Source organism: Dromiciops gliroides, chromosome 1, assembly GCF_019393635.1.
Source record: "Dromiciops gliroides isolate mDroGli1 chromosome 1, mDroGli1.pri, whole genome shotgun sequence".
In the NCBI taxonomy this organism is placed as follows: Eukaryota; Metazoa; Chordata; class Mammalia; order Microbiotheria; family Microbiotheriidae; genus Dromiciops; species Dromiciops gliroides.
This window is the reverse complement of record NC_057861.1, coordinates 391,849,866-391,874,731: the sequence shown is the minus strand read 5'-3', so window position 1 is coordinate 391,874,731 and position 24,866 is coordinate 391,849,866. Positions and strand designations below refer to the sequence as shown.

General features: G+C 36.0%; 1 protein-coding gene across 1 annotated transcript in view; it reads left to right on the top strand.

Moving 5' to 3' along the window:
- The window catches only part of IPO11 (importin 11), a 205,851-nt gene that overhangs the window by 26,267 nt on the left and 154,718 nt on the right, over positions 1 to 24,866 (top strand). Inside the window, 5 exon segments of the mRNA XM_043978159.1 lie at positions 6,240 to 6,372; positions 9,303 to 9,361; positions 13,434 to 13,482; positions 16,176 to 16,246; positions 23,265 to 23,457. Of these exon segments, the coding sequence (XP_043834094.1) occupies positions 6,240 to 6,372; positions 9,303 to 9,361; positions 13,434 to 13,482; positions 16,176 to 16,246; positions 23,265 to 23,457 (505 nt within the window).

Genomic DNA, 24,866 nt, shown 5'->3' with positions numbered 1-24,866 from the left:
ATCTTTGGCTTCTGGAATTTTTACCATTTTAGACCAAATAATGAATAAAAACTCCCACTTATATGCTGCTGTAGGTTTATAAACTATCTTCCTCAGAGCATCCCTCTGGGGTAGATTGACTCTCCCATTTTAGTGATGAGAGAAGTGAGGATCAGAGAGGTTAGGCCACTGCCGGTAAGTTTAGGATCTAGAACTTGAACTTCTAATTGTAAACCATGAGATCATAATCTTTAAACTGGGAGGATCTTAGAAGCCATCAAACCAAACTCCTATTTACAGAAGAGGAAAATGAGGCCTAGGAAAGTTAAGTGACTCACTCAAAATGACATAGATTGTAAGACCTAGTAGTGGTATATTGCTAGATCAAAGAGCATATATGGTCTTATACCTCTTTGGGCATAGTTCCAAATTAGTCTGCGGAATGGTTGAATCAGTTCACAACTCCACCAACAGTGCATTAACGCCTTATTTTTCACACATCCCCTCCAGTATTTGTTATTTTCCTTTTCTGTCCTGTTAGTCGGGTATGAAGTAGAACCTCAGAAATGTTTTATTTTGCATTTCTCCAGTAAAAAGTGATTTAGAGCATTTTTTTCATATGACTAGAGATAGCTTTGATTACTTCATCTGAAAACTGTTCATATCTTTTTTTTTTTTATTAGTGAGGCAATTGGGGTTAAGTGACTTGCCCAGGGTCACACAGCTAGTAAGTCTTAAGTGTCTGAAGCCGGATTTGAACCCAGGTACTCCCAACTCCAGGGCCGGTGCTCTATCCACTGCGTCACCTAGCTGCCCCCTGCCACCTAGCTGCCCCCTCATATCTTTTGACCATTTATCAATTGGGGAATGATTCTTGTTTCTATAAATTTGACTCACTTCTCTATATGTTTGAGAAATTAGGTCTTTTTTGGAGCTAAGAAGTTTTTAAATTTTGGGGTGGGGTGAGGCAATTGGGGTTAAGTGACTTGCCCAGGGTCACACAGCTTGTAAGTGTCAAATGTCTGAGTCTGGATTTGAACTCAGGTCCTCCTGAATCCAAGGCCAGTGCTCTATCCACTGCGCTACCTAGCTGTCCCCTAAAGTTTTAAATTTTTAAGTAGGTAATCATATATCCAGATACTCTGTTGTATTGCAGGTATGAATGTGACTGATATATTCATAGAACCTTAGAGTTGGTAGGAACCTTAGAGATTATTCCTATCCCCTGTGGGAATACTCACAATAAGTCTCTTACAGGTGATCATCTAGCCTCTACTTTCCAGTGATGGATAACTCACTTCTTCATCTTTTTTTTTTTTTTTTTTTGGTGAGGCAATTAGGGTTAAGTGACTTGCCCAGGGTCACACAGCTAGTAACTGTCAAGTGTCTGAGGCTAGATTTGAACTCAGGTCCTCTTGACTCCAGGGCTGGTTCTCTATCCACTGCGCCACCTAGCTGCCCAATAACTCACTTCTTAACAAGGCTACCATTCTATTTTTAGGCATTTTTAAGTCTTAAACAGTTTTTACATATATTTTGCTGGAATCTCTCTCCCCTGACTTAATCTAATATTTTCTTGTTGATGCTATATATTTACTGGAGCACCAGAATCTCAGAAGAATTCAAGTTGCTGTTAACCCAAAATGTCTTTGACAAGGTGCATTTGGGGAGGGAGTATAAAGTTACTTCAGCATGTTGCCAAAGCTGATGTACACTTTTAAGATTGCATAAATTATATCATTAACTACTAAGCAAAGAGATGGGCCTATGATGTAGCTAGACTGAAGGATAACAGGTACGCAGTCAGAGAGCTTTTCTGGAGGGAAGGTTTCATTGCATTGGTTAGGAATTATAGATAGACATGACTAAGTTTGGTACAGGATAAGAATGTGTGGGTGGGTTATGATTTGCAGCCAACAGAGATCTATCTGTACCACACATGAGGTCACAGATTCATCTAGTTATTCAGAAGGAACCTTGAGAAAGTGGTCATTTTTTTTTTCATATCCTCAGAAACTTGAAATGTGAAATTAGCTTGAAAAGCAAATTTTAAACAAAGCAGTCTGTTATAAAACAGATTAAATATTGAGGTTTTTTTTCTTTTTAAATAAGACTTTAATTTTAGGTTTAAAATTCACAATGATTCTAGAATCTTAATTGTTAGTCTGAAAAATCTTATTACCTTTTTCTAAAAATAAACAACTAATTTTCCAGAAAATATAAAAAAGCTAGGTAATTCTAGCCAGCATTATCAAAGTTATTTTAATGGATAATTAAAACATTTCCTTCATAAAAATATCATTGTTTTAAACTCAAATACATATACTTTTTGGTTGTTTTTTTTTTTTTGGTTTTTGGTTTTTTTTTTAGGCAACGGGGGTTAAGTGACTTGCCCACGGTCACACAGCTAGTAAATGTCAAGTGTCTGAGGCCGGATTTGAACTCAGGTACTCCTGAGTCCAGGGCCGGTGCTTTAACCACTGCGCCATCTAGCTGCCCCATACATATACCTTTTATTCCAGAGATGATGGATGCATGCCATTAAAAGAAAATAACATTTTTGAGACTCAAAACACTGAGCTTGAGCCTTCCCTGCCAGGTTGGAAATTTCCTTGGGAATGCAAATCCCTTAAATATCTGGCCCTCTCCTATAATATAATATTATGATATTTGTATGTACTTTATTAACAAAAGTGGATTGGAATTTGTTAATGTGTTTTTTTTAAAAGAAAAAGTAAATAATTTGTTGGATGTTGTTGAGCAGGATCAATTGTCCCTTCCTATTAGAAATATTTTTTATTTTAAATTTGACTATGCAGATATTTCCTAAGGAGAAAGTATGAGAATGAATTTGAGCCAGTAAAAATGAAATACCTGAAACATTCAGTGAAATAAAGTTTAGTATATTCGTCTAATTTCTCGCATTCTAATAGAATAATTCTTAAATTTTGTCACTAAGAAAATATTCATTTGAAGTCAGATGGTGACAGTGTTTCATTCACAATGAAAATGCTGATACTTTAGATTTTTAATTCAACAAAATTCTAAATGTTTATTTCAGATTATATTTATTTGCATTATTTCCCCCTAAAAGAAATTTTATTCCCCATGCTTTGAGAAGAAAATTGGAGAAATTAGCTTCCCCATATACTTTTATCTCTCTCTCCCTACCCCCTACCCCACCCCCCAATTTAAAACAGCAGTTTTCTTACCATTACAGCCTTCTTTAAGCAGAACTCTTGTTTTATGTTGTCAGGACAGTCAAAACATTAAATCTGACTTCCCCTTTGCCCTGTCAAAGATACTTAAAGGCTCAGTGGGTGGAGTCCTGGACCTGGAGTCAGGAAGACCTGATTTTAAATATGTCCTTGGAAACTTACTAGCTTTGTGATGTTGGACAAGTTATTTAACCTTTTTCTTCCTCAGTTTCCTCGGTTGTAAAATGGGCATCTACCTCTCAGAGGTGTTTTGAAGATCAAATGAGTAATTTTGTAAAGTACCAAGCACAGTGTCTATACTTCTATCCTTGTGGAGTTAAAGATTCATTTAATTCTGAGTATAATTAGAAAAATTATTATTTTTTCCTTATCCTTAAGAAAAGTTCATCAATCCATTAAGCTGATTAGTGATGGAGCCAGGAGTAGAATCCAAATCTCTTGATTCATTGAGACAAATCTTCTATACCATATCTTTTCTTAAAGTTACTCTATTAAGTAATGTTTTTACATTAGGCATCAATGAGTTTCTTGTGTTTATTTACAAGTAGCCCAGAGTATTTCATAGGTTCCTCTATAGCTACTTCAGAGCTTTCTTTCAAAGTGCATGGATTCTGAGAGTGGTGGTACAGGCCTTTAACCTTAGCTGCTAGGGAGCCTAAGGCTGGCACATCTCTTGAGTTTGGGAGTTCTCATTTGCAGTGAGCTTGCCAATCTGGTGTCTACCCTAAGCATTAAAACATTGAGCTTTAGGGAGTAGGGAACTATCATCCACATTGCCTAAAGAAGGATGAACCTACATAGGAAATGGGAGCTTTGAGCAGGTCAAAAATCCTGTGTTGGTTAACAGTGGTATTTGGTGGTGAGGAGCTCCTGCATGAAGCTTACAGCATGGGTGAGATATGGAAACCAGTCTTTTTTTTTTTTTTAAATATATAAGAACTCTTGGACTATGGTTATATTTTTTGCCCTTCACTGCCCAGTAAAAATTCATCAAATCCTGCATCCAATATGTATAGGCATCACGACATACAAAAGTTTTCTCCCCAAACCCCACTTAATATGCACACCTAAAATAATAATGAGAATTCAAGGAGCCCCATAAAAACATTTTGAAAAGCATATCAAATTTTAGTAAAAATATCTTCCACAGGTACCATATGCAAATGCTATACAGTATCTTAAGTGGAGAAAGACTTAGAAAAGCACTCATTACATAACACTTTTTGTTTAAACAGTCCTTTGTAAACTTATCAATAAAGTTGGGTGGTGGTGTGGTTAAGATTTAGGAAAAGCCTCCTTATAATGAAACTTCTTAAAATGGAAGTCTTCTGACATTAAGATATTACAGAATCTTCTATATAATTTTTGTAAGTAAAATCAAGTGAAACTGAACAAAAGTGAAGTTGAAAAAAAAGATTTCCAAGCTGATCATTTGTGTTTTGATAACTCTTTTGGCATAGTAAGATTCCAGTATAAAAGACGAATTTCTCAGGGAAATAAATGAGATATTTTGGAAAACTTTTGCTTTTGGAGAATTGTCAGTTTAAAATTATTTGTTAAAAGTTATACCTCAAATCACCTGTCTTAAGAGAATTTGAATGTAGGGTTTCCCTCTTGACACATATGCTTTAGTCTGTGGAGTCCAAAATGCCTTGCCTTAATCAGACATCCAAGCTGATTTTGAAATTCCATGAATTCTCAGATTGCTAGAACATTAATAGCATATTTTTGCCTGGAGGTGAACCAGTTTCACTCTCTTTTTTGCCATTTCAAATGGTAATTTCATCTTTAGATTTATTTTTTGTGCCTGAAACATAGTCATTCTTTATTGATTCATGTAATGAGTACCATTGTATGCTTGCTATAACTAGAATTTGAACTTTGAGGGTTTATTTTTGTATTTTGTATAGATGGATTTTTGTATTTTTCTTGTAAGTAGTACATGTAGTCTTGGGACTTAAAGTATATTACTTTTCTGGAAAAGGTATTGTAAGTGGAAAGTAATTTTTTAATAGGACTGTGTTATATTAAGCATTTATGTTCCTGATGAAGGGACTGGTTCCAAACTTTTAATGAAATGACCATAAACATTAAATGAGCAATGCAAGCTACCATAAATGATTTATAGTAGATAATAAAACATAGAGCTTCCTATATACATATAAATATACATACATACACATATATATACATACATACACACATATACACACACACACACACACATATATAAAATCAGTTACACAGGGGCAGTAACCAGATATAGAATACTAATTGAGATTCCGAGGATACAGGCTTCTTTAAGGCTGAAATTGAATTATGGGGTTACGAATGTCCTATAGGACTCCAGAAGAGTTACTGATATCAGGAGTTGGTTAGACTTCTGGGAGCAGAGTTGTGTAGCAGCATCAGGGAGAGGATGATGAAGAGAGAATTTGAGGACAGGAGGAAACAACTAGAGAGTTATCAGAGAAGAAATACTTCTTATTTGGGGAGTCAGAATCCTGGGAGAGAAATTTTATTGGGAGGAAAGCTTCTTTCACATGTGCTTGAGGATGTTAGCAGATTGACTAACCCAATAGTGTGTTTTGTGCTAGACAGACCTTCAGTTATACCATATAGGTATTTGGCAGGACACTGGAATTATTTTATTTTGTTTTGTTTTGTTTTTGTAGGGCAATGGGGGTTAAATGACTTGCCCAGGGTCACACAGCTAGTAAGTGTCAAGTGTCTGAGGCCGGATTTGAACTCAGGTCCTCCTGAATCCAGGGCCGGTGCTTTATCACTGTGCCACCTAGCTGCCCCCGACACTGGAATTCTAAGAAGGTTGTTTAATTATAGTTGATTATAGTGTAATGCTGACTGATTTATAGGAGCTTTTGTTCATGAATGATACATTAACCATTCCCCATGTAGTCTCGCCAAAAGTTTATTCTCAGGTTTTTGGAATTAAAAAAAAAACCCAAAACATTTTGTAGATCTCTGTCAATGACTTAATGAAATTCCTAATGAATTGTGAACAAACATGTTGTTTCTTTGCAGTTAGCATCTGGAATTTATAGTTTTGCCTGTTCGCTGTGGAATCACCATACGGATACATTCCTACAACATATTTCTACTGGAGATGAAGCTGCTATTTTAAATTCATTGGAAAGAACTCTACTGTCATTGAAAGGTACAATTAAACATAATTCATATATATTATTTATTTTAAAATGGCACAGCCTTTAGCTATAGCTACCAAACAGAATGGAGGAAAATCTCAGGTAAAGATGAAGTAGCTAATATATATGAATGCTTAAAAGCTAATTCTTAATAAAAGAACTAGGAGAAATAGCCAGTTTAAAAAAGGACAGGAAGAAATTGCAAAAATAAAACTGGAAAAAGGTATGTACTAATGGAAAACAGGAAACTCATTTAAAGACCTTGAATATAGGAATGAGTATCCATAAGCAGGAGAAAGGCTAGTGAGTAATTCCTAAAGGCACAAGAACATAAGAAATCAAGGTGGTTTCTAGACAACAACTGGCCTTTTTGTTAATCTTGAGGATGAAGGGGTGAATTTCTCTTTCAGAGATTCTGGGTTCATTCTATTTATTTATTTTTTCTTTTCTCCCCACCTCTTTTTTGTAGTCTAGCACATATGGTATATTCAAGTGTATGGCTAAAGCTTTTTTTTTAAGTAATAGAGTTGTTGGTGCTTTTTGTTTCTATATTGTCACTTTCTGAAAGCTTCTGAAAGCTTCTGGACTTTACTCCCTCTCTCTCACATCCCTTATTATATTCAGCATTTAACCCCAGGCCTGTGTTAAATTTTCATTCTTTGAGCATATAATTCTCTGGAAAAGTAGGGCTGTTCTTTTTTTGGACTCTGTCTAGCTTTGGTTTCAGACATTTTGGTCTAGAAATCAGTATGATTTCTTATGCTTTTCTGCCTTTCAGAGTCCCTTATTAGTCTTTCTTCTGCTTTTGGATACTCATTCCTGTATTCAAGGTCTTTAAATGAGTGTCCTGTTTTCTGTTAGTATATACTTTTTTCCAGTTTTATTCTTCCACATTCTTTCTGTCCTTGTTCTTTTTTTTATTTTTATTTTTTTTTTTGCAGGGCAATGAGGGTTAAGTGACTTGCCCAGGGTCACCCAGCTAGTAAGTGTCAAGTGTCTGTGGCCAGACTTGGACTCAGGTCCTCCTGAATCCAGGGTTGGTGCTTTATTTACTGCGCCACTTAGCTGCTCCTCTGTCCTTGTTCTTAGCCAGCTATTTCCCCTAGTTCTTTTATTTAGAACTAGCTTTTAGGCATTCACACATATTAGCTACTACATCTTTATCTGAGAAGTCCCTCAGTTTCTTTAATGTATTGGTTCCTCCTACACACACACACACATCTATATATATCTATACCTGTGCCTATACCTATATGCTATAATTCTATTATTTAAAAATACTTAAGATTATACATTAGCATTTTTCATAGTTACCTTTATCCCTATTATGGTCATGTTTCGATTCATCCTGATATTGGGGCAAGAGCAACATTCCCCCAAATTATATAACTTGTGCAGGTAGGAGATATTCTTTTGGGCAAAAATGGGGATTGAGACAAACACTTTTGTTTGTGGAGCAAGTGAGAGTAGTTGTGTTTTCAAGTTGTCACTTGAGGGTTACTCTTTCCATAATGCTCTAGAACTGGCTCTCGGAGTCCATCTGTGATTGGTAATGCCCCAAATTGAGATGTTGTTTAACTGTTTTGGAAACTGTTTTCCTAAGTTTTGAACATTTACCATTTTGAATGTTCCCATTTTATAGATAGTTTTAACATTATACATGCTGCTCTTCTGGAACAGGGACAAGTTTAACATTTTTTATAGTGTTATAAAAATTATTAATTGTGTTTGGTTTAATCTCTAAAAGAGGGGCATCATTTTAAAATACTTTCATATCTTAATTGTTCTTTAGATATTTAGTGATTGATGAATTTTAAATGTAAGTTTCTCTTTTCCTTGTTCTAAGTCATGCTTACATATTTTGCTAAGATAATATGAAATATTAGTGGTAATTATCATGTTTTAAAAATGAACCTAGTGAGTTCTTTACTGATAATGTAACCTATAAATGGTTACCTTAATGCATTTAAGAACTAGATATTTAAAGATTACGATAGGTTGTACTTAACAAAGGAAGTAAGATTTTCTTTTTTTTTTTTTCTTTCCTTTGAGTTTCCTAGCCTTAATCTAAGTTTAGTTAGAGGGGGTTCATTTTGGTAATGAGCATAGCTTGTTATTTCCACTGAAAATTTATCTCGTTTTTTAATTGTAACTGCATGGTAACCTTTTGAAAATCAAGGAATTACTCATGATAGAATTATCATATAACTGAATATAATGACACACACGTATATATAAAACCTTATTCGTTGACTTCCCTCTTATCTGTTAAAATTTTGTTATATTTGGCAGTTGACTTTTATTACAGATCTATTTTAAGGAAATACTGTAGCACATAGTATATTAAGCTTAATGCATATCACTTGAAATGTCATTGATTCCTGCCTCCACCAGTGTGGATTGCTGTGTATACCTTCATGTTCTTTCTTAGGGCTTTATCTACTTTTGTTAATGGATAATTTTGTCACTGTAAAAACATTACTTAATTTGCTGAATTTTGTACCCAGAGGTGATTTTAGATCTTGTATAAACCTAAGTGAGTTTGTTCCTTTAAATGTTTTTATTCTGTGAAGTATTGATGGAATGGAAATGAACCTAGGTTTTGTTTTTCTTTTTAAATTTTAGTGAGGATAATATGGATAAACATTATTTCATTAAAAAAAACTAAACTAAATTTAGAGTAATTCTTTTTTGAAAAGAAATATAGTGTAATATTCTGAAGACTGTTCTGGGGTAAGATGATCTGGGTTGTCATCCTGGCTCTCTTACTAAGCGAGTGTTACCCTGTGCAAGTCATTTAACCTGCTTGTGCCTGAGTTTCCTCATCTTTCTTATGATGTGATTTCTAGGGTGTCCTGTGGTTATCATTGTAAACATTAATTTATTGCAATCACAGTTATCTTGATAGTACTTAGGACAAAAATTTGATTGTATTTTTCAGTGCTTCGTAAACTAACTGTTCATGGATTTGTGGAACCTCACAAGAATATGGAAGTGATGGTGAGTAATATCAATAGTTTATTCTTTGACTTTGGGAAAATGTTTGATTTTATTTAGTTTTTTAGTTGATTTTATGACTGGCTTTATATGATCTCTTAATTCTAAGATAATCTTTTATTAAATGAGGCATTCATGTCTTTATCATCCTATATATGTTATAGTGCAATTAAAATGTTGTATGCCATTTTGTGGGCATATTTTGTACGTAATAAATTCTGTTCAGAACAGAAGAAGCAGGCTTGGTATCGCATTTCTTGTGATTCGTTGTTACCACAGAAGTTGTTGCTGTGGCAGCCCCTTGAATTTGGTTGCTATTGTAATGTTACCAGATATATCTCTGATGTTTCTTCTGTCTGACAGTTTAAAAATGTTATTTAAGAAAGAAAAAAAATTATAAAAGTCATGCATATCTAAGTGGGATTATTTGTTCAAACACAATGTTTTTTTTAGCTTTTGAAGAACTGGTTAAAATTGGCCTAAAATTAAAGAGCAAATTTACCATCTGTATCCTTTTCTTGGTTATGTGTCTATAAAAGATTAAATTAGTAAAATGGGAAAAGTTTTGTTCACTTTTGCTAGGACTGCTGCTGTTAAATCATTATATAGTGATGTTCTACCTGTTAGTTGGTCATAACTAATATAACCCCTATCCATTGCTGTGAACCTGGAGAGTAAGCAGTTGTGCTTGTAAAGAAATAATTCAATAAAATTAACATACCCTACTCTACTAAGGAGTTCATCTACTTTTATATTTTTGCTTTAGAGGCTCTTGATTCCTGATTATGTGTGAAAATTAGTTATTTAAGAAGCATGGTTTTGTTGTTTCTTTAGGCATTCTTCCAATCTTCTTAGGTTATTGACTTGGTTTTGTATAGGCTACATCTCTATGGATATAGAGTTCGACATTCCTAAACATATACTAAGAACTGAGAGACTCAAAAGTGATGGTGCAGGGAGAACTACCAACTGCTAGAAAAAACTCCTATAGATGGAGAAAATTAAGTGAAAGTGAATGTGTTAAGTGACTCCTGAGGGCACCCTATATAACACTACTGAACAACACAGAATCATGGAATGGGAGAGGTGGAAGAGGTCTTAGCAGTTCTTTAGCCCAACTACTTCACTAAAGAAATCCCCAGGATAACATTTGGTTGTATACATAATTTGTTGTTAATCTTCTGCTTGAAGACTCCCAGGAAAGGGTCCCTCATAACCTCCTGATGCAGCCTATATGCTACTCTTGCTCAGGTCTGATTAGGAGGAAGTTTTTCCTAGCATGAAGTTTAAGTTTACCTTTTTTTGGGGGGGGGGGGGAATGAAGGTTAAGTGACTTGCCCAGGGTCACACAGCTAGTAAGTGCCAAATGTCTGAGGTCGGATTTGAACTCAGGTCCTCCTGAATCCAGGGCCGGTGCTTTATCACTGCGCCACCTAGCTGCCCCTAAATTTACCTTTTTACAGCTTGTACCCATTGCTCCTGGATTTGCCCTCTAGACCCAACAACTAGTCTTTTACCTCACATGATACACTTTAATCGATATTTGTGGTTATTATTTTGAGTAGTAATTTAAATTATATTTATTTGATTCAGTCAGGGGGCAGCTAGGTGGTGTAGTGGATATAGTTCCAGCAGTGGATTCAGGAGGGCCTGAGTTCAAATCCGGTCTCAGACACTTGACACTTACTAGGTGTGTGACCCTGGGAAAGTCACTTAACCCTCATTGCCCAGTAAAAAAAAGGGGGGGGGCAGCTAGCTCAAGCAGTGGATAGAGTACTGGCCCTGGATTTTTTTGGCTTCACCCCCCCCAAAAAATAAGTGATTGTCAGCCAATGTAGTTTGTAACACATTATAGAAAAATTTCTATGAAAAATCATTAACATAAAATTTTTGTCCTTCAACTGTTTTGTTTAGAACACTCATTTATGTAGTAAAAATTATGTGCAGTAGGTCATTCTGTTGTGATCCAAGATAAAAGAATTATTCCCATATATTCAGTATTCATTTAAATTATCTTCTCAGTATGCCAAATTATAATGTATTAGTCATTTGTAAAGATTATCTATGAAACCACTGAGAAGAAATTGGTTAGAATGGGATACTATTTTTGCTGATAGTTTGAGTTTACATCTTTACTAGACTTAGATCTGTGTTTTTATAAGCCATGTTATTCTTGTAACTTAAAGAAGATTCAGCGCGGGGCAGCTAGATGGCGCAGTGGATAGAGCACTGGCCTTGGAGTCAGGAGTACCTGAATTCAGGTCCGGCCTCAAACACTTAACACTTACTAGCTGTGTGACCTTGGGCAAGTCACTTAACCCCCATTGCCTCACTTTAAAAAAAAAAAAAGATTCAGCACTGTGAGACTGCTTCTACTCTCAGCTGCCAATTGGAGTTTTTTCATTAGACAATTTAATTTTTCCTTGTTATATAGCATGTCTCTGGGTTGATGTCCCTTATCTCCCTTTATGTTCTTTTAGGGAATTTTAAAAATATTTTAATATGATCTCCCATGAAACAGAATTAAAACTTTTCCCCTGACAAACTCATAAATGACACAAACTTGCTTTTCAAAGCCCTCTTCTTTCAAAATAGTTTTTGTTGAGACTATGTGTGTGCCAAGATTGCTTCCAGTAAAGTAGAATTCTTTGTATTTAAACCATGTATAGCAGCTTTTGGTTGACTACTGTTCCATTTTGATCATTTTTTTTCTTTAATTTTGGGGGGCATTGTATTCCTTTGATTCTCATTTTTTCTCTCTCCTTTGGAGACTCTTTTTATCTTCTACTAGTGAGAGTATTCCCTGAGATTTAAAAATATCTGTGGTCTCCATTTGTTACTTGCTCTTGATTGAGTTTATGCAGGTTTAGAGAGATAGAGTATTTCCTTTTGAAAGTGACTTGACTTGTCAAATCTCCATTCCTTTTGCCTTGAGAACTATTTTGGGGTTGTTTTTCTTTTCCCCCCTTTTTTCCTTTTCCTTTTCAAAATGAATATTTTATTAGTGCTTTTTTTCTACATTATAATGAAGTCCTTAAGAGTATATGTAGATTAAACACACATGCATAAATATGCATATGCCCACGTGTGCATGTGTGTGTGTGCACGTGCGTGTACGTGTGCGTGCTTGTATATTCCTTTGTACTTGAAGAGGACCATGACATTGAGGTGATATCATGACTTGCACTGAATTGGATTTAAGTGAGGGAGGGCTTTGCAAGGTCACCAACCTCATTCTGTCCTCCAGAGCCATCTGGGTACAGTGGCAATATACATATCAAGATTACTGGAGAGGGGGGAGGAGTCAAGATGGCTGAGGAAAGACATTAAACGCACAGAGCTCCTGATAAAGTCACCCCCAAAAAACAGCAATAAAAGAACCCCTGGAGCAGAAAAACACAAAAATATTGGCTGAGATTATTCTCCAGCTATATATAGATTTCAGTGCTGGACCACGAGTAAAGTCTAACCCCTTGATCAAGCTGACAGACACACCAGACAAGCAGCTGGAGGAATTTACCCTGGAGCCTCTGAATGGGCTACAGCACTGGCATCTTCTAGAGCTGAGCATGTGGTTGGGTAAGAGGGCTGATAAGCTGGACGGGGCCGGATTTGAACTCAGGCCCTCCTGACTCCAGGGCCGGTGCTCTATCCACTGTGCCACCTAGCTGCCCTGACAGTATATGTTTAAATAATTTTTTTTGAGTAATGTACATGATAGAATATTGTGCTTAATGCTTACTTAATAAACTTTCCACTTGATCTATATTTTACATAGCTTCTGTAATTTCATTTATTAAACTGATATATTTTTATTTGGCTTTTCTTGGCAGGAAGAAAGCTATAGAATTCTATAATTCTATAATTTATCTTTATTTCATTTTTTCTTGGTTTTACTATTTAATATTATATATCTGGATCTTTATAATTAGTAATTCTTTATTCCCTTGAAGACATGGATGCCCTCTAATTGAGAAAAGACAGCATGAAATTACTGGATAAAATTTTCAGTGATGATATATATGTGTGTGTGTGTGTATATATATATTAAATACAAGTTCTTATTTTACCCTAGGGCTTTCTTCATGGGATTTTTGAACGTCTAAAACAATTTTTGGAATGCAGTAAGTATTCTTGATATTCCTTATTGAAAAGCTATCTCTAGTTGGGTCTTTTCCTGAGGAATTTAGGTACCTGGGCATAATGAGTTTGCCATGTTTCTCATTAACTAAAGAGTACTAAAATATATAGATATATAGATAAAGCTATGCTTATAGCTATATCTATGTCTATATATCTATATTTATATGTATGCATATATATGTATGTATATATAGTTCTTGCTATTTTAAGTGTACTGTTCTGCAGATCTCTTCCTCCCTTCGGGAGCCTGGTGTGATCCTGTACTCTCTGAGGCTCTATACTCCAAAGCATGAGCAACTTCAATGCCTGGAGCAGGGGGCCCCTGGCTGGGGCCTTGCTGCTGCTGCTGCTGCTATTGCTATAGTGTCTAGTGCTGTCACAGCCCTACCAGGACCAGAGCTGTGCTGCCTATCTTCTGGGGAGTCGAATTTACCTAATGCCAACTTAAAGGAATGTGAGAATTGTCTGTATACACATCCATGTTATATGCATTTATGTCCACACAGATAGTTATACATATACAAACATAAATAGAAGTAAAATTTGCAGTGCTCCTCTCTCTGGACCCCATATGTGTATACAAACACATATTTTCATATTTCAAAAGAACTGAATAACTATAAATTACCTCCCACATGCCTTCCTAGGATTCAGATACAGGGAAACCTTTCCTAAGGAATATCTTTTATATTCATCCCTTCTCTATTTCTGCTGTCACCTCCATAGTCTAGTCTCATCCCTGGATTACTATAGCATTTATACCTCCCAGGTTTTACTCTTTTTTCTTCTAATATGCCCAACATAGCATTTTCTATACTACTATTTACTTATTCCCTACTTAGCCTTGAGTGGATACTTAAACGCATATCATGTCCACTCTAAACTCTTTTTTTTTTTGACTCTGTGGATCTAAGCTACCTATTTATTCCGATTTCCTAGTACTTGTCAATATGAGATCTCTGTTATAGATAGTGTAGACTCTGAGAAAAATGGCTCTGTATATTCATTTTTCTTATTCCTGTCATAGAACTCATTGAATGCCTGCTTGTTTGTTTATCCAATCCTACTTGTGCTTCAAGGACCAATTTATTTCCTCCTTTATAACTTCTTTGAGTAATTTTCTTCCTTTTCTCTGATGAGTTCTAGCTTATAGCCCCTTGAATGCCGTTTCATACAATTTAGCATTACAATTTTATGGTTCTTATTTTTGACTATTATGTATGGTTTTATCTTCTTTTTTGGATTAGAAGCTCTTTTATGGCAGGACCATGTCTTAACCTTTTTTTTTTTAACTATCATAGTGCCCAGCATTGGCCTGAGTAGGTATTGAGCTCTCCTTAATAAACACTTTATTTAATTGCTTGAGAATATAACAGACTTCCTTGGATTTATTGAGGCTAGGAACCTGAGAGCCTTGCTGCTCCTTTAGTTAAGAAGTTGAATTTCCTTGTCATCCTGCCATAGCACAGATTTTTGCCTGCATAAGTATACCCAGTGATACATCCAGTCGTAAGCTATCTTTTCATATCATTAAGCCCCAGAGTTTTTAATCTTTTTTTCTCTCATGGATCCCTTTGACAGTCTAATGAAGCCTACTCACTATAATCTTTTCAGAATGTTTTATAAATGAATGAAATTTTATTTATCTATACATATATAATGTTTATAAAGAAAACCAATTAGTTTGAAATACAGTTATCAATATATCTTAAAATATGGGGGCAGCTAGGTGGCGCAGTGGATAGAACACCGGCCCTGGATTCAGGAGTACCTGAGTTCAAATCTGGCCTCAGACACTTAACCCTTACTAGCTGTGTGACCCTGGGCAAGTCACTTAACCCCAATTGCCTCACCAAAAAAAAAAAAAGAAAGAAAAAAGAAAAAAATATATATATTAAAATAAAAACAATATGCTCTCATCTAGCCTAAGGTATGTCAGATATGTGGGACAGCTACATTTTCATTTATATACCCATTCATGGTATACAACTATTTTTATACATTTATGCAAGGCAATCTCAATCTGCTCTTTTGTACTACATCTGTTTTTAGGGATGATTTGGGTACCTGATGCTCAAGCAGTTATGACTGATTCATGTCTAGGTGAAACTGTTCTTAACCTGTTGTAAAAATCAGTTCAATTGAGCAAACATTTACTAGAAGTGTTCTGCTTTGTGCTGATTTTTGGTAGCCCATTTCAGTTTAGCTTTTTTAAATGATGATTTTTCTGTGGTTATTACTCAGGAATGGTTGTTACTTATAATCTTGAATTGAAAAAGTTATCTAGAAGGTAATTTTCATAAAATGGGCAAGAAATACAATCTGGTCTTTCTCTTCTTCAACTTTGGCTAACTTGGAGATCTTTAGGAAATGATGTGATTTGTGTTTAGTGTCTAAGTTGAAAGTTTTTCTCTAAAGTGGATTTAGTTTCCATATATTTTCTAATAAAATTTTGTTATATATTTATTGTTTGGAAATATATAAGATGATTTAATATTACTGTTTTTCCTATAATTCATGTGGTTCATCTATTTGGCCACTAAAGAGTTCATTCTTGTTTAAACCCTAAATAAATATGCATAGCAGTGTTACTCTTGAAGTAAATATTCTGTGAAAAAAATCGTTTTTAGAGAATATAGTACTACATACTGAATTTTTGATTATCTTTTAATAGGTAGAAGTGTAGGTACGGATAATGTATGTAGAGACAGACTGGAAAAGACCATCATTCTTTTTACTAAAGTGGTAAGTTGACTTCTGGAAGGGAAAAGTTATCTAATGGCATTTGATTCTGAAAAACATAATATGCTTAAAGTAAATCTATACATAGTATTTATATTTAAATAATATAGATAAAAAATTAATGTTTTGATAATAAAATATTTCCTTTTTTATAAGGAAATTTAACACGTTTAGATTATTAATAGGAAAGTCTAAAAGGAATAGACTTTTGTGGGTTATATCAATAAGAGGAGTATTGAAACAGGATTATTTGCCTTTATCTTATGTTCCACTTGTCTCCAGCTTTATCTGTAGCCTTCTTTGGGAACAGGAGTGGTACCTTCTGCTCAGTGATTAATATTCTCACACCTGGTGATACTCTATACATCCCAGTGACATCAGAGGCTTGTAGCTCATTATCTAAACCCCATTCCCCATCTCCTACCACCCAGTCCCTCATTTCCATCCCCCTCAACCTCCTACCCCAAATTTCCAACCAAACTCCACCTACCCCTTTTTACTGTGCCTTCTGAAATGCCTGGGCAATAAACTTTTCATTCATCTTAAATCTTTTCCCATTCCCTCCATCTACTAACTGTTATGAAATGTGGCTCTCCCCCTGAAAACATAGCTTCTTTGGACATCCTTTCCCACACTGGCTGCACCCTCACTCCTTCTTTCCCCTTGGCGCACTGAGGCAGAAGAGTTGGAATTCTTCTTGCTCCTAATTGCCACTTCTGAGTTCTCTTATCTCTGTCACTTGGCAACATCTCCTTCTTTGAGGTTCATACTCTTCCTATATACCACCAAATCAAAATCCTGGTAACTGTTGTCAACAGACCTTCAGGTCACCTCCCCCCTGCCTTCCTTTCTCAGTAAGTTCAGTCTATGGCTCTAGTTTTTCTGTCTTCCCCAACTCCTGTCCTAGTACTTGGGGAATTCAACATATATACTGTTTCTACATCAAACTCCTTCACCACTCAGTTCCTCAGCCTACTTCCCATGAGCTACTTCTTCTTTTTTTTTTTTGGTGAGGCAATTGGGGTTAAGTGACTTGCCCAGGGTCACACAGCTAGTAAGTGTCAAGTGTTTGAGGCCGGATTTGAACTCAGATCCTTCTGACTCCAGGGCTGGTGCTCTATCCACTGCGCCACCTAGCTGCCCCTCCATGAGCTACTTCTCCACTCTACCTCAGCCACATAGAAAGATGGTCATACCTCGATCTTGCTGTCACCCACAAATGTACTACCTTTATGTTCAGGAATTTTGAAATCCCCTTATCCAATCATAATCTCTTGACTTTACACCTTTCTCTGCCTTCTGTAACTCTACTCTTCATCCTGATTATGACCTCTAATCCCTTGACCCCTTAATTCTCTCCTAGACAATCTCTCCCTTATACTACTCTCCTCTTTTTCACATCTTGATCCCTTGTTGAACCTACACTGTCCTCTCTTACATCCCTAGTCCTTTTATTATTCTCCTGATTATACTTAGCCAAACTTCAGCTTTAGATCACTCCCATCATTTAACACCTTTGCTCCTATATGTGTGCTGTTGAATAAATGTGGAGAAAATCATGTATCCATTCTGACTGGATCCACTACAAATACTTAACTTTGCCCTCATTGCTCCTAGGCAGTTCTTTTCCACCTTTCCAATCAACTCACTCCTCGACTCTCCAAAGCGACTCTTTCAAACCTTTTTATCCCTCTTCAAATTTCCCATGAGTCCTTCTTTGCTGACCCTTTCAGCTGAGAACCTTGCTTCATATTTTACTAAAAAAAAAAAAATTGAGACAGCTCCCTCTTTTCCCCCTATTCCTCATTTCCTGTTGCTCAGATTCCTTCTGCCACTATTTCTTCCACCCATGTCTCACCTGACGAGGCAGCCAGATTCCTTACCAAGGCTAATGCCTCTACTTGCTTCAGTGACCCATTTCTGTTCCTTCTCCTCCAACAGATTGCCCCATCTTTTCTGCTCTATCACTTATATTCCATCTTTCTCTGTCGTCTATTTTCCCACTGCCTACAAACATGTACATTGTCAAAAAAACCACAGAACTCTCTTGATCCTTTCATCCCTGCTGTCATCTCATCTGTCTTTTGTCACTGAACTCCTTGAAAAGGACATCTACAATAGGTGCCCCCATTTTCTCTTCTCTGACCATCTTCTTAACCCCTTATAATCCAGCTTCCAACTTCATCAGTCCACTGAAACTGTTCTCTCTAATGTTAATAATCTCTCTCTCTCTCTCTCTCTCTCTCTCTCTCTCTCTCTTTCTTTTTTTGCTGGGCAATGGGGATTAATTGACTTGTCCAGGGTCACACAGCTAGTAAGTGTTAAGTGTCTGAGGCCAGACTTGAACTCAGGTCCTCTTGAATCCAGGGTCAGTGCTTTATCCACTGCACCACCTAGCTGCCCCAAATAATTTCTTAAATACCAAGTCCAGTGGTTTTTTCTTAATCCTTATTCTCCTTGACCTCTCTTCAGCTTTTGACATTATTGATCAACTATTTCTCTTTGATACTCTCTTCTTTCTAGGTTTTCAGGACATTACTTTCTCCTGGTTCTCCTGCTGCCTATATCTGTGACTACTTTTCAGTCTCCTTTGCTGGATCCTTTTCCAGATTTTGTCTTCTATTTGTAGGTGTCCTATAGGGTTCTGTCCTTGGCTCTCTTCTCTTCTCCCCTATACTCCTTCACTTGTTGATCTCATCAGCTTCCATGAATTTAATTACTCTCTCGATGCTGATGACTCTCAGATCTACCTATCTTCTCCCAGTCTCTGCTGCCCTCCAGTCTTGCATCTCCAACTACTTTATCTTTTTGGACATTTCAAACCAGTTGTCTATAACGATTGGAATGACTTTATTTTATTTTTTCCAGTTACATGTAAAGGTAGTTTTCAATATTTATTTTCATAAGATTTAGAGTTCCAAATTTTTCTCCCTCCCTCTTTTTGCTCCCCCCTCCACAAGACAGCAACCAATCTGATATAGGTTATATTTGTACAATCCACAAGTACTCTTTTTTTTTTTTTAAAGTTTGTGTTCAATCAATATTAGTTCTTTCTCTGGGAGTGGATAGTATGCTTCATCATTAGCCCTTTGGGATTGTCTTGGATCATGGCATTGCTGAGAGTAGTTAAGTCATTCACAATTGCTCATAGAACAATACTGCTGTCACTGTGCACAATGTCCTCCTGGTTCTGCTCACTTTACTATACATCAGTTCATATGAGTCTTTCCAGGTTTTTCTGAAATCATCCTGCTTGTCATTTCTTATAGCACAATAATATTCCCTTACAATCATATACCACAGTGTCTTCAGTCATTCCCCAATTGATGGACATTCTTTTGATTTCCAATTCTTAGCCATCACAAAGAGTTGCTATAAATATTTTTTGTACAATTTTTTCCCTTTTCTCTTTTTCACAATTACTATGGTTAACTATTTCCCTCCATCCTATTCCTTTCCCCATGATATTTACTCTATTATCTATCTTCTTTCACCCTATCCCTCCTCAAAAGGGATTTGCTTCTGACTGCCACCTCCCCCAATCTGTCCTCCCTTCTTTTGCCCCTCCCTCTTTATCCCCTTCCCCTCCTATTTTCCTATAGGCTTAGATAGATTACCCAATTGGGTGTGTATGTTAATCTCTTCTTGAACCAACTCTGATAAGATTAAGGTCTTTGAGCCTATTCTGATGAGTGTAAAGTTCATTTACTGCCCTGCTCCTCCCTCATCTCTCCCCCATTCCATATGCCCTTTCCTGTTTCTTTCATGTGGGATTTCACCCCATGCTAACACTTCCTTTCCCCCTCCCTGAGTGAATTCCTCTCACCCCTCAATTTTACCTTAAAGATGTCATCATGGGGCAGCTAAGTGACACAGTGGACAAAACAGCTACCCTGGACCCAGGAGGACCCCAACCCACTGCACGAACCCAGGCATGTCAACCAACTCCAACCACCCCACAAAGAGAGATAAACAAAAAATAAATATTTTGCAGATATCATCCCTTCATAATCAATTACCACCTGTGCCCTCTGTCTAAATTTATTTCTATCATCTACCCTAATACTGAGAAAGTTTTTATGAGCTAGATGTATCATCTTCCCATGTAGGAATGTAAAAAGTTTAATCTTTTAACATCCCTCTTAATTTCTTTTTCCTGTTTACCTTTTTATGGTTCTCTAGGGTCTTGTATTTGAAAGTCATATTTGCCATTCAGTTCTGGCCTTTTCATCAGGAATACTTGAAAGTCCTCTTTTTCATTAAAGTCCCATTTTTTCCTCTGAAAGATTATTATCGGTTTTGCTGGATAGGTGATTCTTGGTTGTAATCCCAATTCCTTTGACCTCTGGAATATCATATTCCATGCCCTCTGATCCTTTAATGTAGAAGCTGCTAGATCTTGTGCTATCCTGACTGGGGCTCCACAGTACTTGAATTCTTTCTTTTTGGCAGTTGGTAATATTTTCTTATTGATCTGGGAGCTCTGGAATTTGACTATAATATTCCTGGGAGTTTTCCTTTTGGGATCTCTTTCAGGAGGTGATCAGTGGATTCTTTCAATTTCTACTTTACCTTCTGCTTCTATCGGGGCAATTTTCCCTGAGGATATCTTGGAAGATGATGTCTAAGCTCTTTCCTTGATCATGGTTTTCAGGTATTTCAATAATTTTCATATTATCTCTCCTGGGTCTATTTTCCAGGTCAGCAGTTTTTCCAAGAAGATATTTCACATTGCCCTCTATTTTTGTTTTATTCATTTGGATTTGCTTTATTGTGTCTTGGTTTTTCATAAAGTTACCAGCTTCCATTTCTTCAATCCTAATTCTTAGGCAATTATTTTCATCAGAGAGCTTTTCCATTTGGCTTTTCAAGCTGTTGACTTTTTTCTTATGTCTTTCCTGCATTATCCTCATTTTTCTTTCCATTTTTTCTTCTACCTCTCTGACTTTATCTTCAAAGTCCTTCTTGAGCACCTCTGTGGCCTGAAACCAATTCATATTTTTCTTTTTCTTTTTTTTTTTTTTTTAGTGAGGCAATTGGGGTTAAGTGATTTGCCCAGGGTCACACAGCTAGTAAATGTTAAGTGTCTCAGGCCGGATTTGAACTCAGGTACTCCTGACTCCAGGGCCAGTGCTCTATCTACTGCACCACCTAGCTGCCCCCATTATTTTTCTTGAAAGCTTTGGATGTAGGAGCCCTGACATTGTAGTGTAAAAATTTCTTGCAATTTTGCAAGTGGGATAGGAGTGGGGCTTCTGGAAGGTCAGGGCTTTGGAGTCAGTCCATTAAGAAAACAGCTAGGTGGTGCAGTGGATAGAGCACCGGCCCTGGAGTCAGGAGGACCTGAGTTCAAATTCGTCCTCAGGTACTTAACACTTAACTAGCTGTGTGACCCTGGACAAGTCACTTAGCCCCAATTGCCTCACCGAAAAAGAAAAAGAAAATATTAAATGCCTGCTCTGTGCTATTGTAGGTGCTGGGGATACAATGAAACAAAAGTGAAATAGTCCCTACTCTCAAAGGGTTTGTATTCCATTGGGGGAGACAACATATAACAGTATATAGAGTAAATATAAAATAAATAAAAGGTCCAATCAGAGTAGTTAAGGAGGAAGAGCATTAGCAATGTGTGCTAGAAGGGGAGGAATCAGAAAAGTCTTCATGGAGAAACTTGTGTTTGAGCTGTGTCTTGAAGGAAGAGAGGGCTAGGAAGAGATAAAGGTAAGGAAAAAGTGTGTTCCAGGCATGAGGGATGGCCTGGGCAAAGGCACAGAGATAGGAGATTAAGAAAGGTTGGAAAATGATCTGGTAGTCTCTACATAACAGCCATCATATAAGTTGTATAGTGTGAACACTTTTAATCTTGTGAGCTTCAGAAAAGGAAAGGTTGCTTGAGTGATGGTGTTGCTGCAGGGAGGGTGCCTGTGGAACACAAGAACTTTGTGGAGGTGTTCACAGTAAGTCCCTAAGATCCAGGGAAATCCTCTTTTGAGTATACAGCTCTCTTGGAAGAGTCCCTGAGTTAAGGTTACAAATCTTGAAGTTGCTTGGAGCTTTTTCTCCATCTTTGTTTTAAAGTTCAGTAATAGCTGGTATTGGTATAATTGGGAAGAGAGAACAGCTGATAAAACTACACTTATCAACATTAAATTGTAATTACATCCATTTAGCCTCATTTATCTCTATCTTAAACATTTCATGGATTCATGAATGTCAGCATTGGAAAGGATCTTAGAGTCTGGTTGGTAATACAAGAAAGAGGCTTTTAAATGTCTCAAATTGCAAAATTAAATATTATCCTGTAGGATGTAGGGGTAGCTTATGACATATATCTCATTATGGACTTGCTGCTTTTTAGGAAAGGAGAATTTCTTGTTTGAGTGGAAATTAAAAAATAGGGTTTTTTTAAGAGCACTTAAGAAACCCTTTTACTTAAATTCTGCCTTTTCCTTGTACAGACTACACATATTCATTAGTATAGAAACAGAAGTGTACAAGACTGAAAGTGGATTCACTTGTGGTAGATGTAATGCCTTTAAAGTAAGACAATAAGACTGTTTATCTAGAATGTTCTTTTTGGTTTTGCTGGGATGATTAGAGCCAGGATTTGAGTAACTACAATTTCGTTGTACTCTATTGTTTTGTCTTTTTATTTGTTGGTTTTGCTAAGGTGAAATCCAAAATTGTCACCATTATGAATTTTTAGTTTCTTTTTCATACTGGAGCTGGATTAACCATTAAGCATTTTTGCAGAATTCATTATAAAGATTCTTTATGGAGTACTTAAAATGCTAGGTCTTTGTTGTGATATTGTGTGTGTCCCTTAATACACGATCCTGTAGCATGACCAATAAGGGAGACCTAGCAAGAACCAATGCGTTAAGCAAAAACTGATGTTATTCATTTTAACAGCTACACGTATTTTAAAATCAAGGTTTACTCTCTAGCATATAATATTGGAATCATTATTTATTTTTGAATTTTGAAACACTATTAATCATGTTTTAATTTGTTTTGAAAGCTTTTAGACTTCTTGGACCAACATCCGTTTTCTTTCACTCCTCTCATTCAACGATCACTGGAGTTTGCAGTAAGCTATGTTTTTACAGAAGTGGGTGAAGGAATCACATTTGAGCGATTCATTGTGCAATGCATGAATCTTATTAAGATGATTGTCAAAAACTATGCTTATAAGCCATCAAAAAATGCTGAAGGTAAAACTCCATTAGTATCTCTATTTAGTCTGTTATTTGTTTTTATTTCATCATGAAACTGGAGGAAGATGCGTCTAAATTGCATTTTAAACTTATCCCTTTAACAATCTTAAAATTCAGTAGGAACTTAAGAATTGTGCTTTAGAACATACATAAATGCAGTTTTTTAAAGTAATATAAATTGTTCAATAAGCCATTTTTCTTTTAAGGTTATTTGTTCGTCTTAAGGCATTATGTTAAAGGATCCTTGAGTGCCTAGAATTTTTTTATAAGGATTCAGTACCACAAAAATGATTTAAAAATGTGTTCTCTAGTGCCCCAGTAAAATAGAAATCTATTTTCTCTTTGCAGTTTAACATTTTTCCTTTCATATGGCTAGATCAGAGTTTTTAAAAAAATAAAAATAATAAACATTTTTATTTAAAGTTTTGAATTCCATCTTCTATTCCTCCTTCCCTTCCTCCTCTCCCCCTCCCTGTGGCAGTAAGTAATCAGATATAGGCTATACATGTGCAATTATGTAAAACATTGCCATATTAGTAATTTTGTATAAAAAAACTTGAATAAAAGAAAGAATGTAAGAAAATGGACAATAGCATGCTTCAGTCTGTGTTCAGTCAATATCAATTCTTTCTTTGGAGGTAGATAGTATGCTTCATTATTATTCCTTTAGGATTGTCTTGGATTATTGTATTGCTGAGAATAATTAAGTCATTTATAGTTCTTCATCAAACAGGATTGCTGTCACTGTGTGTACAATGTTCTCCTGGTTCTGCTCACTTCAGTGTACATCAGTTCATACAAGTATTTCAGGCCTTCTGAAATCATCCTACTTGTTATTTCTTATAGCACAATAATATTGCATCACCATCATATACCACAGCTTGTTTAGCTGTTCCCCTATTCATGAGCATTCTTTTGATTTCCAGTTCTTAGCCATCATAAAAAGAGCTGCTATAAATATTTGTGTACAAATAAGTCTTTTTCTCTTTTTTGGGATGTCTTTTGGATATAAACCTAGCAGTGGTATTGCTGAATCAAAGAAAGGGTATGCACAATTTTATAACCCTTTGGGCATAGTGCCAAATTGCTCGGTTAGATCCATTCACATCTCTGCCAACAGTGGATTAGCATCCCATTTTTCCCATATGCCCTCCAACATCCAACATTTTCCTTTTTTGTTATATTTGACACTCTGATAGGTGTGAGGTGATATTTGAGTTGTTTTAATTTGCCTTTTTTTAGATCAGAGTTTAAATATGATGAAATTAAAATTTTTTAGTTTCTAAAAAGGCAGACTAGGTTTGTTAATACAATCAAACTGTTGTTATATTAATGTTTATAAGTTTTTGATAATTTCTTTTGAATTTTAAAAAATGTACGATAAATATTCCCCCTCATCATTATTA